The sequence below is a fragment of the Pelodiscus sinensis genome, chromosome 3, assembly GCF_049634645.1.
Source record: "Pelodiscus sinensis isolate JC-2024 chromosome 3, ASM4963464v1, whole genome shotgun sequence".
Taxonomy (NCBI): Eukaryota; Metazoa; Chordata; order Testudines; family Trionychidae; genus Pelodiscus; species Pelodiscus sinensis.
In genome coordinates, this window is record NC_134713.1 from 98510144 (window position 1) to 98524380 (window position 14237).

The following is a 14237-nucleotide window of genomic DNA, read 5'->3' on the forward strand; positions in this document are numbered from 1 at the left end:
GTGGGGGTGCAGCATCTCAGTGTAAAGGGTCTGACTGAGGGCATTGGGATGCAAGGTGTGAGCATGAGGGGGATGGAGGTTGCTTACCTGGTGCTGTGTCGCCCACTGCATCCCACCCCCACCCCCATTGTCAATTCCGGCCAATGGAGCAGCAGAGAAAAAGTCCTGATGAGTGATTTTCTTTGTTGCCATTCCCTTAGCCAGGGGAAGGGGGAGCAGTAAAGCGTGGAGCTGCTTCCTACCCCCACAAATTGGATCTGCCCCACAAGGCCTACCCTTACAGCAGGAACCTCGAGCTTCAACCTCATGGGGGGCTGTGGAGTTGGCATGCCAGTGCAGACTCCCCGCTGTGGTGGAGGGAATGAGCCCCGAGCCTGAACCTCGGCTGCTGGTGGGCTGTGGATCACTAGTGGTCCGTGGACCATACTTTGGGAACCACTGCATTAGAGGGACTATATAGATGTGTAAGAGCTACAATCAGCGGTCAGGTTTTGCAGGATCAGGCTTTTCATTTGCAATGCATTGCTCTCCATTTCCTAATGTTACTTAAGAACAGGGTCGATGCTGAATTTATTCAGAAAATGTCACTTCAAAATTCCCTTGATTTCAGTGGGATCCACATAGATGCAAGGCTGTGCCAGCCTTGTAGTTGCTTACAAAATCAGAACTTTTACTTATCCTGCCAAGACTTACTTTTATACACTGAATTTTATACACTCTGAGTAATCCCGTTGAAAGAGGGAGCCTTGCAAGTGACTTCAGTGCAGCTAGGAATTCACTCACAATATATGAAGTTATATCCATGTAGAATTCTTTGCGAGATTGGGGCTAAGAATGGAATCCTCAACATGGATAACTTGGTTCCTCTAGTGATCAATTTATATATCAAAACATCCACAATTCCAGTGTTTCACATCTTTCAGTGCCATTATATGAATATTTTGTAGAAAGCAGAATTTCAAACACTCTGAAATAAGTTTAGTGACAAAAAAAAATCCTAGCTGTGGTATTTTAAGCCATGCACCGCAAACATTTAATAAACTAGGGGGACATAAATCTCAAATGTGAGAAAATAAATTAATCAGAAATGAAGAGCAGCATAAGCAATACAGTGCAATTACTTTAGAGGTATAAATACGACACTAAAATTTCTGTGAAAATTTGAGAGATTTGAAGGAAAAAAGAGTTCTTATTTTAAATTAATACCACCTCTATATCATGAAAACTAAGCTCTCACTTGATTACTGCTTAATTGCAAAAAGATTGGCTTGAGTGAAAAGGAAAAAAGGAGCTCTTAGAAGCTGGTTTACGTGGTGCAAAACTAAAGCACAAACTGGAGCGGACAAGTTTGTAATGATCAATGCCTCTTTTTGGTCAGTGTGAGCAGTAGGATGCACACACAAAATTTCCTTGGATGGTTGGAAAATCATTTGAAACAGTGAAAAGAAAGAGAGAGAGAAACATTTAGGTCTGCAAAACCGTGTGCTCAAAAATGATGTTTTCAGTTGTCCTATGCACTTCGCTCTCTGGAATTTTGTCTATAAGCTAATTTTTTTTAAATGTTATCTGATAGGCATGGCCCATAAAATTATAACCATTTCAAATCACTAGCAATGAAATACCAAAGCTAAACAACTTAACAGGATCTCTTTTTAAAACTGTTGCCTTGAAAATAAATAAAGAAAAGACAAATCCTTTGTGAAGTTTATTCCAGCTCCCCAGGAGACTGCACTGAATTAAAGCAGATTAAGGCATAATATAGATAAACATAATAAATTAATAGAACCTAAAATATGGTCAGTGAACTGTGATTTACTGCTGTAAAATGCCCAGCTATCACAAAGACACTAATACATAATTCTGCACCTATTTTCAAGTTGCATATTTTAGTTAGATAAATATAATGAAGGATTTTAATTAGTTCTGGAGGAAAACAAATGTAGCTGACTTGCTAAAAATGTACTGAAGTAATTATGTGGGAGGCTGGGAGTAGAAAGCTGTTCTTCTTTCCAGCCAATAGTTGTTCTCCTCAGAAACAACCTGTCGGAGAGAGTCACCCTGTGCAGTCATTGGGGCAAGGCTTTGGGTTATTAAACTGTCTGCTATAATCACCTCATATGATGATTTCTTTAACATACTGTACTTAAATTCAAGCATATTAACCTTTTCTTCTGAGGGTAGTGAGGTGGGGGTGATGAAACTTGGACAAATGACCAGGGAGAGCTATAAATATATAACTTGAGTGCCAGGGGATTATCAGAAAGGCAAAAGCTCAATTGGAATTGCGACTGGCAAAGGATGTGAAGGATAACAAGAAAGGTTTCTACAGGCATGTTAGCAAGAAGAAGGTGATCAGAGAGGGTGTGGGGCCCCTGCTGGATGAAGGGGGTAACTTGGTGACAGATGATGTGGGGAAAGCTGAAGTATTCAATGCTTTCTTTGCTTCTGTCTTCACGGACAAGGTCAGCTCCCAGACTAATGCGCTAAGTGACACAAGATGGGATGAAGATGGACAGCCATTGGTGGGTAAAGAACATGTTAGGAACTATTTAGAAAAGCTAAACGTACACAAATCCATGGGTCCAGACTTAATGCATCCGAGGGTACTGAGGGAGTTGGCAAATGTCATTGAGGAGCCTTTGGCCATTATCTTTGAAAAGTTGTGGAGATCAGGAGAGATCCCAGATGATTGGAAAAAGACAAATGTAGTGCCCATCTTCCAAAAAAAGGAAGCAGGACAATCCAGGGAACTATAGACCAGTCAGTCTTACCTCGGTCCCTTGAAAAATCATGGCAGGGATCCTTAAGAATCCATTTTGAGGCACTTGGAAGAGGGGAAAATGATCAAGAATAGTCAGCATGGATTCACAAAGGGCAAGTTGTGCCTGACCAATCTGATGAGCTTCTATGATGTGGTAACTGGCTCTGGTGACATGGGAAAGTCAGTGGATGTGATATACCTTGCCTTTAGCAAGGCTTTTGATATGGTCTCCCACAATATTCTTGCCAGCAAGTTAAGGGAATGTGGATTGGATAAATGGATGGTAGGATAGATAGAAAGTTGGCTAGAAGGTCGGGCCCAGCGGGTAGTGATCAACGGCTCGATGTCAGGATGGCGGTCGGTTTCTAGCAGAGTTCCCCAAGGTTCGGTTCTAGGACTGGTTTTGTTCAATATCTTTATTAATGACCTGGATGAGGGGATGGATTGCACCCTCAGCAAGTTTGCAGATGACACTAAGCTAGGAGGAGAGGTAGATAGGGTCCAGAGTGACTTAGACAAATTGGAGGATTGGGCCACAAGAAATCTGATGAGGTTCAACAAGGACAAGTACAGAGTACTGCACTTGGGACATAAGAATCCCAAGCATTGTTACAGGCTGAGGACCAACCAGCTAAGTAGTAGTTCTGCAGAAAAAGACCTGGGGATTACAGTGGATGAGAAGCTGGATATGAGTCAATAGTGTGCCCTTGTCGCCAAGAAGGCTAATGGCATATTAGGTTGCATTAGGAGGAGCATTGCTAGTAGATCCAGAGATGTCATTATTCCCCTTTATTCGGCTCTTGTGAGGCCACTTCTGGAGTGTTGTCCAGTTTTGGGCCCCCCACTACAAAAAGGATGTGGACGCATTGGAGAGGGTCCAGCAGAGGGCAACCAAAATGATTAGGGGGTGAGCATATGACCTATGAGGAGAGGCTGAGGGAGTTGGGTCTCTTTAGTCCGCAGAAACAAAGAGTGAGGGGGGATTTGATAGCAGCCTTCAACTTCCTGAAGAGAGGTTCCAAAGAGGCTGGAGAAAGGCTGTTCTCAGTATTGACAGATGGCAGAACAAGGAACAATGGTCTCAAGTTGTGGTGGGAGAGGTCCAGGTTGGATATTAGGAAAAACTATTTCACTAGGAGAGTGGTGAAGCACTGGAATGGGTTACCTAGGGAAGTAGTAGAGTCTCCATCCATAGAGATTTTTAAGTCTCGGTTTGACAAAGCCCTGGCTGGGTTGATTTGGTCCTGCCTAGGGCAGGAGGCTGGACTTGATGACCTTCTGAGGTCTCTTCCAACTCTATGGTTCTATGAAAGAAGGGTAAAGCATAGAAGATGGATCAGGATGGGTCAGGTCTTTATAGCTTTGCCTACTTTTTATTGTATCTCAGGATATGTCTACACAGCAGCATTATTTCTGAATAACTGACATTATTTTGAAATAACAAAATGCGTGTCTACACAGCAAACCATTATTTAGAAATAATATCAAGATGGAGGACGACTAACTCTGACTTCTGCAACCCTGATTTTGTGAGGAATAAGGGAAGTCAGAGGAAGAGTGTTGTTCCTTCGACTTCCTGCTGTGTTGACAGCGCCAAAAGCAGAATTCAGCTATTCGACGTCAGCTACACAATTGACGTAACTGAAGTTGCATAGCTTAATTCAATTTTTGCCCTGCTGTATAGTCGTGCCCTCAAAGTATGGCCTCGTGACCTCACCTTATTTTAAAAAAATAACCAAAAAGGAATAGAAAAATTCCTCCTTGACTTGAGTGAAAAAACAGAATGTTAATCCTAGTGCAAAAAAATTGTCTTTACATGAAGAAGCAACTTTATTGTCTGAACCTTGCAGTCAATTCTCAAAATATGTATAAGAACATGTTCTGTTTGTGGTGTTCACAGATCTTTCCATGCACTTCCTCTTGGGATTCGTCTTGGTATTGATTGCAGCCGACTGATGAACCCAAAATCTAGTTTTCCTGAAATACTGATTTAGCATTCTTTGCCATGATTTCTGACATCAAAACAGAAAAGGATGACAGCAAAAAAGAGAGAGAGCGAATGATAAAATATATGAGTAATATTAAGAATGTTAGGCAGCTACTGGGTGTTCTCAGTTTGCATGATGCAACTAACAACTCTACTGGAATTTGAGGAGTTTTCTATTAATTTGTGGGATAAAATCCCATCTTCTGCATTAAATCAAATTTAGATAATGGCATTCATCTTCTGTCTACTTTTTCTTTTCTTTTTTTTTAAAAGAATTTTCTTTTATTCCTCATTTCCTTATCATGAAATGGAACACGCTAATCACCCTGTTACTTTTTCTGCCTGCTTGCACTGAATGTTACTAAGTGCAAAGCTAATGGGGTGTAAAGAGGATCACACATTTGAAATCCATGCCATTTTCAGGCAGACACAAAATAACACTATGCTATAAACTACAGGATAACACACAGATGAATCAATACTGTTCTCCAAACAGAATATTAATGATAGTGATGTTAAAGTCTCAAATATTTGTTTTTTGTTGAATATTCTTTGTTTCTGTTTGTCAGTGAAAATCAGCAACTGCAGCTTCTTTACCTGGAATGTATTCTCTCAATGCTAAATAGTTCTTCTCCCAGCATGCACGATCACAGAGGATTCACTGACCTTATTTGGTAAGTACACTTGCACCTTCCTATGAAGAGAAATAGAACTTAGATTTCCCCTGATTAATTTTTTTTGGGGGGGGAGGGGAGGGAGAGGTGGGTTTCACCTGAGCAAACATGAAGAAGCCATGTGCAGCCTTCACTGGAAAGTTCTTCATTAATATTTTGTTGGCTAATACAGGTTGCTGAGCACTGAGTCTCAGCTACGTTAAACCCTATTGTAAATCTCATTATTATTATTATGGCATTCCAGTTTTTAGGTCTTGAAAGGACTTCACTGATCATTTTGTGTATCTTTCTGCAACCATATAGGACTCAATTCTGTACTCAACATATACATTTTAGTTCAATTCAACCAGAAGTGACTGGGCGCAGGATTGATACGTATGTAACAGGGAATGATCGATTGAAGCACTACCCGAGTTACTGGCCTGTGTTATGCAGTAGGGCAAGAAAGTCTATGACCTGTTTTATGCAGGAGGTTAGAACAGATCATTCTTATCATTCCTTCTGGCTTAAAAATCTCTGAATCTAGTATGTTTATTAAAACCTCTGGTCTATTTTATCAAGTTATTCTCCTTTCTAACTTACCTTACTACAAGGTCCCCCATTTTTCAATTTTAAGCCATTAACTATTTTAACATGTGAACCAGTTGGTGCCCTATCACTTGAACTAACCCTCAACCCGCTTTCTGACTACCTCTTTGTAGTGTTCAGATGCTTGGCTCCCATCAATGGAGTTAGAAATAAGGTCAGAGTGTCATTAACACAAAGTCTATCAGAGTCTGTGAAAGAGCAGCAATGTCCAACCTGTGGCCCTCAAGGTTCTAAATCTCTCCTGCGGGGTGACAGTGTTAAGACACAAATATGTGTGAGACTGTGAATAGAAAATGTGTCCCAGGAGCAACGGCACCCTGTGATTTTTAAACCGAAGTGTTTGAATCTGGCCCGCCCTCTGTGGGGGAAAAAGTAGGAAGGGGCATGGCTTTTCCAGGCACTTTCCGCCACTTCCCCCCAGATGCAAGAGCAGCTCTGGCAAGACCAAGGAAAGATCTAATGAGCAACTGTCACTTCCCCAATGCAGATGTTCAACAGCTACCATGAGGATCATCTACTTACTGCATCACAGGGTTGAAAGCACAGAGTAGTTCTGGCTACTCCACAGCCTGCTCATTGACTGTTGGAGCCCTGCTGTGACCACGATGGGAGCTTGACTAGTGCTGTGCAAGCCTCAGAGAGCCTCTGGTGTGCACATGAGAGCAAGCACACGCACACACACACGCACACACAAAATCAGCACAGTGCAGAAGCAGGGGAAAGGAGCTGAGAACCATCAACCAGTTACAGCTTCCCAATTCCCTGCCCCGGTCCTGTATAGGTTAAAGCAGGCTGATGACTGCTCCAACCCAGGGGATCCCAACTGCCAGTCCGCAGACCAGTGGCGGGCCACTAACCCGCCACCTGCTGGGTTGTGGAACTCTGCCAGGCCACACAGCCAGCTGCTAATAAGCCCCGCCCACTGGGGAGCACAATTCCCTAAAATTCTCCTCCCACTCTCGTATGGTGAGTGGTGCTGTGGGCTGCCACGTGTGCCATGGCTGGAACCCGGGCCACGGTGAGGCTGTCCTTACAGGGGCAGCCACACAGCCCAGCCAGCGGGGCCACGTGATGGATGTCTGCTTTGAGAGCTTGGCTGCTCTAGGGATGGCCAGCCCACATAGCAGAGTGGGGCTGCCCCAGGGCAGCTGAGTCGTGTGGCAGAGCAGGGTTCCTCTGATGGGGCTGGGGCTGCTCCAGGGCTGGCCGGTCACGTGGTGGAACGGGCTGCTCCCGGGGCAGCTGGGCTGCTTGGCAGAATGGGGTCACACTGATCCCTGAATATGCAAATAAATGAATCACCATAATCAATATGCAAATGTTTCCATGCTGAGTCCACCATAGTTTCCATGCTGGTCCTCTGCCTTGAGATGCAGCAGTCAGGGCCTGGTGCGAGCGGGGACTGCTTGAGTCCCTACTCTCACTGAATTCCCCATTGCATCTCTGCTTTGGAAATGTAGCAAGGGCTGCGGGCGGCTCTTAGTACATTTAAAAGGCAGAGCCACAGCAGGGATAGCGAGTGCCCCCCCTCCTCCCTTATCAACCAATCGAGTAGTCAAAATTCCATCAACTACTCAATTAACTGATTAATCAAAATTTAACATCCCTAATTATTATGGTACAAAGTAGCACAAATATGAATATAAGCATGTTGCTTGAAGCTATTAATTCTTTGTGAGTATTTAAAGTCATTAGAAGGGAGTTAGGTGGCAATGAGATACACACAGGCACTTTCACCACTGATTTGAATTCGCTCTTGGCAGGCACTGGGCTAAACATCTTTACCAAGCTGTTTCAATCCAGAATGAGTTGAGTTGAAGGGGGTTTTAGGCTATTGTAAAGCTGTTTCTGGGACACTTTTTTTTTTTCTTATTTTCATCTGTTCTTTTTTTCCCTTTCCCCAGGAAGCAATTGTGTCCAGCCCTTGTTGTAATCCTGGGAAATCCAATCCATGACAAAACAATCACTTCTGCTCACAGTAGCATCTATCTTGAGGCCGATTCGCCCTCCTTGGGGGTCGCTGATCATGGTCGAGGCTCAGGTTGCTCCTCCACAGCACCTGCCCTCAGCGGCCCTGTTGCTCGGACCATATATTACATTGCAGCAGAACTGGTTAGATTGGTGGGGTCAGTAGAGTCCATGAAACCTGTGCTCCAGTCACTCTATCACCGAATGCTGCTATATCCCCCACCCCAGCACCGAGTGGAAGCCATCAAAATCATGAAAGAGGTAGGAAAATTGAGATCTGAATCCAAATCGAATGCAGGGGAAGTAAACATTGCTAATTGTAAATTACAGTGAGGTGCATGTAGAAGTCCAGTCTATGTGATACTCCTATGCATGTCAAAATAATCCTCTCTCAACAGTTGTTACAGTGAAGGCTGTTCTGCAAAATGTATTTTAGTCTTACCAGTGCTTGATAAGTTCCTTTTTTACCATTTTTGTCTCAGTCATACCAGCTGTCTTGGCAACAGTGGAAATATTGGTGCTGTATTACTTTGTTGGGAGCAGATCTTGTGACTGCGGCATGATCGCTTTGATGGGTGATAGAAGATAAATTATTCTGTTCCCAAGTTCTCTGATATCTTTTCCCACTCTTTCCTCTTGCTATAAGGAGGCAGTCACTGGCACTATAATGTTCACAAAGCCAAGATGGAAATATCTTTTCATTCAGTGCCAGGTTTTGAAGGTACAATAGGACAGATACAAAGCAGCTGTCTGCTTCTTGAGTAGCCTGCTCCATTCGTGTCACTAACTGTTCTGGGAAGTACAGTAAACTTCCGATAATCCGGCACCTTTGGGACCCAGGGGGTGCCGGATTATCAGATATGCCAGACTATCGGAAGGGGGGGCTATGAAGGGTCTAGGGTGGGGGGGATGCCACCTGAGACCCCTCATAGCCCCCCCTTCCGATAGTCCGGCTCTGCCCCAGGCGTCCCTGATTCAGCCGCTGCTGAAACTGACCAGCAGCGGCTGATCGGAGAAGCCTGGGGCAGAGCAGCTGGGGTGCTGCTGGGTTGGTCCCGCAGCGCCGCTCCTTGGCGCTACTGGACCAACCTGGTAGCACCCCAGCTGCTCTGCCCCAGGTGTCCCCACGTCAGCCGCTGCTGAAACTGATCAGCAGCTGATTCCAGGAAGCCTGGGGCAGAGCAGCTCTGCCTCGGGCTTCCTGGAGTCAGCCGCTGATCAGTTTCAGCAGCGGCTGAATCAGGACGCCTGGGGTAGAGCAGCTGGGGGGCTGCCGGGTTGGTCCCACAGCGCCGAGGTGTGGCGCTACTGGACCAACCCAGCAGCACCCCAGCTGCTCTGTCCCAGGTGTCCCCAAGTCTGCCTCGGGCTTCCTGGAGTCAGCCGCTGGTCAGTTTCAGCAGCGGCTGAACCGGGGACACCTGGGGTGCTGCCCGGTTGGTCCAGCAGCCCCGAGGGGCAGCGCTAGGGGACCTACCCAGCAGTGCCCCAGCTGCTCTGCCTCCGGCTTCCCCGATTCAGCCGCTGGTCAGTTTTAGCAGCCGCTGAATAGGGGAAGCTAGGGCAGAGCAGCTCCAATGGTCCGGCTGCCCGGAGCACTTCCAGGTTCCTGATGGTGTCGGACCATCAGGAGTGCCAGACCATCAGATGCCGGACCAATGGAGTTTTACTGTATCTCAGTTCCAGAGACTCTATAGAACACTGGCCATTCTGGGTCTGACCAGTGATCCATCTAGCCCCATGCTCTTCACTTGTGGGTTCCAGGATTAACTGCTCCATCTTGCCTCCCTATGCAGAGTGCTAGATCTGCTATCCTATTAAGGATGTTTGCTGTATGCTTAATATTTGAATTGTCTTGTATGCAGTTTCTCTGCATTTACTTATTTATCTATACAAAAATATAAAAGGAAATGCATTTGTCAGTATTTTGAAGCATTCTGTATTTGAATCACAATTCAATGTATGCAGTTTCTACCATCTTCCTATTGATTTAAAAAGAAAAGAGCGAAAGAAAAGTATCCATAATAAATAAGATATATTTTCCTTTGATGTGACCTGTCCTTTGACTGTTGACCTGGATTATCCATAAAACAAAGACTCGTTTATTTGAGCTATTTAGATAACCATTCTGCAACTTGGATTCTATTTTATTTTAGATATTAGGTAGTCCACGACAGCTATGTGATTTGGCAGGACCTTGCTCGTCTGAACCAGAATCCAGAAAGAGATCAATCTCAAAAAGGAAGTCCCATCTGGATCTTCTCAAACTGTATGCTTTATTCCCTTTTTTAGATTCTTCTTTTTAGGTTTACAAACCTGAGATAGTTTAGTAGCTACTGAAAAACCACTCTAGCAGGAATGTACACAAATGAGAACTATGTAAACTTTCTAATTAGATGCTGGTGAATAGAGCTGAGAAAATGGAGAAGGAATAAAATGTGGTAAAAATTAAATTTCTTAGGCCCATATTTTCAAAGATGTTTGTGTAACTAAACATACAGATAATCACTTAGTGGAAGTTTTTGAAGTACCTAAGCAGATTAGGTACCTAACTCCATTGAAATCCTAAATCCATCCAAACACCTTTTGAAAATCTGTCCACTAGGTTGTGACTCTGGAAACAATTATGCATGTGCTTACCTTTAAGCATGAGTAGTCCCAGTAGATGTTAATGGGGCTGCTCAGAAACTTAAACGCATACATAAGTGAGGCAGGATCAGGGTGCTGTAGCTCTGAAGACACAAGAAGAAAAGATCTGAGTTGGAAGGCATCAATGTGTATGGATGCTTTTAAAAATACAGACTCACTAGATAATTTTAGTTTTCAATCTCTTGATTTGCTATTCTTAGAGCTAAGTTAATGACTTGGGGATATTAATAATTGCTTCAGTGTTTTATTTATTTTAAATTAAAGCTCGCCTTTAAAAAGATATCATACAGTGGTTTGCCATGAACAGTCTTGCAGGACTATTTCACTGTAAATTTTTTCTGCTTATTAAAATTGATGATGTACAATAACAATATCAGGTTATTCTAGGAATTTGATCCATCAGCTAGAATAAATGTCATTCATTTGTTTATTTTGAAATTGTAGTATCATGGATGGGATGACTGAAGCTTGCATAAAAGGTGGAATTGAAGCATGTTATGCCTCAGTTTCTTGTGTCTGTGCCCTGCTTGGGGCATTAGATGAACTAAGCCAAGGAAAAGGCCTTAATGAGGAACAGGTCCACCTGCTACTCCGACGCCTGGAAGAATTGAGGGATGGGACTGAGACAAGCAGAGACTCTATGGAAATCAATGATGCTGATTTTAGGTGGCAAAGGCGTGTCCTGTCATCAGAACATACGCCCTGGGAATCAAGAAACGAGAAGAGTCCTGACATTAGCATTAGTGTTACCACAGATACTGGGCAAACCACTTTGGAGGGAGATATGGGGCAGACTACTCCAGAGGATAACCCTGAGGATCAAAAAAACTCACTGCAGTCTCCAGCCAGCCAAGACTTTAAAGAGATTGAGTGTAAAGAGTCGGAGTCAGAAACAATAGACCAGCCAGATGTGGTTCAAAGGAGTCACACCATCGTTTATCCAGATATAACTAATTTCCTGTCCGTTGACTGCAGGACACGGTCCTATGGATCCAGATACAGTGAAAGTAACTTCAGCGTTGATGACCAAGATCTTTCTAGGACTGAATTTGACTCGTGTGATCAATACTCCATGGCAGCAGAGAAAGACTCTGGGAGGTCAGATGTCTCAGACATAGGTTCTGATAACTGTTCACTGGCTGATGAAGAGCAGACTCCAAGGGACTGTCCTGGACAGAGGTCCTTGCGTACTGCTGCTCTCTCTTTGAAATTATTGAAGAACCAAGAAGCAGACCAGCACAGTGCCCAGCTGTTTGTACAGTCCCTTGAAGCCCTTCTTCCTCGACTAATAACTCTCCACCGTGTAGAGGAGGTGGATTTAGCGCTCCAGAATTTTGCCTCGACCTTCTGCTCAGGTTTGAAAGTCGATATTTACTATGCAATTAACATGCATTATATTTGAAGAGCGCCTCTTCTCCTAAGTAATCCTAAGCCACTTCTAGAATAGGCAGACTGATGCTGTAACAAGCATATAAATCTTCCTTTAAACAAACTATTTTTTTTTTAGTTAAATAATATTATCCCAAGTTCTCTGACATCCATGAGAGACTCTCCATTGATTTAATAGCCTTTAATGAAGGGAGAAGATAAACTTTGATGTGGTAGCTATGTTTCCCATATATTATACCGTACATCAAAAGAGCACAGTGGGGTAAAACAACCTTTTCTGAGTAAGGAGTGCTTTGGATTTCATATGAGCATAGGAATAAGAGGCATGAACCCATCTTCTATTTTAAAATGGATTAAATATAGTTTGCAATACATCTGCATTAATATTAACAATTCAAAACTTCACAAAGAAGAAACCAAAAGTCTCTCAGTAGTAAATTGTAAAAAGGGCATCTTTTCCTATTACTAATCTATGTTACCTAAACAGACTCTCATCCCACAGCAAATACAAAATAGTCTAGGGCGCAGGCATTAAAGGGCAAATAGTTACACTTAATTTTTCAGAATAAGGACCTTTGAGAGTTTGATCTTTGGAAATTAAAGATGACCAAGTGAAGGCTTATTTTCTATTGAAAATATACATAGCTAGTATAAATATTCTCTATTTGTAAAGAGACTTTTTTATCCTGATAATGATCCAACATGTTTAAGATATATATTTGTTCCTTATCTGATTTCACCACAACCACCTTTACCCTTGGTCCTCTCTCTCGTTCAGTCATTTATTCACTCACTCATTCATTCTATCTTCTACACACACAAACTCAAAAATGATACATCCTATATCCTCAGCCCAAAGAACACAGGCCAAAGAACCTCCCCCATTAATCTCTACATCAAGCTCGTACCTTTCTGTTTGCTTTTAGAGCATCTATTTTGGAAAGATAGCTAGTCTTGATTTAGACTGCACATCATGGAAACCACCATGTCCATAGCTAGGCTAGCACAATGGCTAATTACCTTCATTGTTAACGTTCTTTACCTTAATTTTAGTCTAATTTGGCCAAGTATTTTAAAAATGCACTCAGCAGATCATAAAAAGTTCCCAGGAAGAAGCATCCTTGTATTTCATGGAAGCATGGTTGCAAGGAAAGTTGTTGTGTCCTACCAACATCTGTGTGCAAGTCTCAGTGGTGGCTGTGTTGAAAAGATCCATTGCTGTTTTCTTTTTGAAGGGCATAGGTGGAAAACTTAGCTTTTGTAGAGAACCTGCTTACTAAGTAAAGGATCTAACTGATAAGTACAGAATCTTCAGGGGGAAGCCGAGTTAGTCTGCAGGATAAACTTAAAAAGCAACAAAAATTCTGGTAGCACTTTATAGACTAACAAAACATGTAGATGGTATCATGAGCTTTTGTGGGCACAGCCCACTTCTTCAGATAACCGGAGTTATGAGTTTAGGATGTGCAGACCCAAAATAAATAGGGAAAGGAGGTGAAGGGAAAATAGAAGGGGGCGGGAAACAAGGAGCAGAGGGAATGAAAATATCAAAGGGAAAAACAAGTAGGCAGAGCCGGTGCCTATTAAACCCCTGAAGATTGGATAGTTAAAAGTACAGTCAGATACCGTTAAATCCATTAAGCGTGCGTGCTAATGAGCTAACTTGTGAATTTTCAGTAAATCTGTGTTTCTATGCAGAGAATCCCCGTCCTATCTACTTTGTTCCATTCATGTTTTTTAATGCACTAGAATAATGCAGTGCAGTACTATGTATAATAGTGTCTTTCACATCAGCTATGTCCTAAAATACTTATATAACACAATTATAGAATTGAACAACAGCTGAGAGAGCACAGATTTATGAATTATAAAGAAGGGAATACTGATATGCTTTCAGATGAAATTTGAAAAAAAAAAGTAGTCAGAAATATGTGTTTGGGAAATATTATGATTATAATTTTAATCTTTTTTTTCTCCTTGAAAAATTTGCCCATATTTGTTACTAGATCAAAAGAGTGAACATGAAAACTTAATAGCACTAAGTTGGATGTTTGTTTATATAGTATAATTTGATATTTCACACATCACATGTTCTTGATTTAAAAAACAAACAAACCCAAATCTATGTGGCATGACTCTTCTGTGACCTCTCTAAACAATTGAATGAATTGTTGTCCTCCTCCAGGCAGTATATTAATTTGTTATGGGTACAGCTTTTTAT

General features: G+C 42.6%; 1 protein-coding gene across 11 annotated transcripts in view; it reads left to right on the plus strand.

The window, feature by feature from the left end:
* Window positions 1-14237, plus strand: part of ARFGEF3 (ARFGEF family member 3) — a 138913-nt gene that overhangs the window by 60472 nt on the left and 64204 nt on the right. For all 11 annotated transcript variants that reach the window (XM_075924277.1, XM_075924276.1, XM_075924278.1 and 8 more), the window contains exons 9-12: window positions 5318-5422; window positions 7915-8239; window positions 10135-10247; window positions 11072-11982. In XM_075924277.1, the coding sequence (XP_075780392.1) occupies window positions 5318-5422; window positions 7915-8239; window positions 10135-10247; window positions 11072-11982 (1454 nt within the window). The remainder of the gene's footprint in view (window positions 1-5317; window positions 5423-7914; window positions 8240-10134; window positions 10248-11071; window positions 11983-14237) is intronic.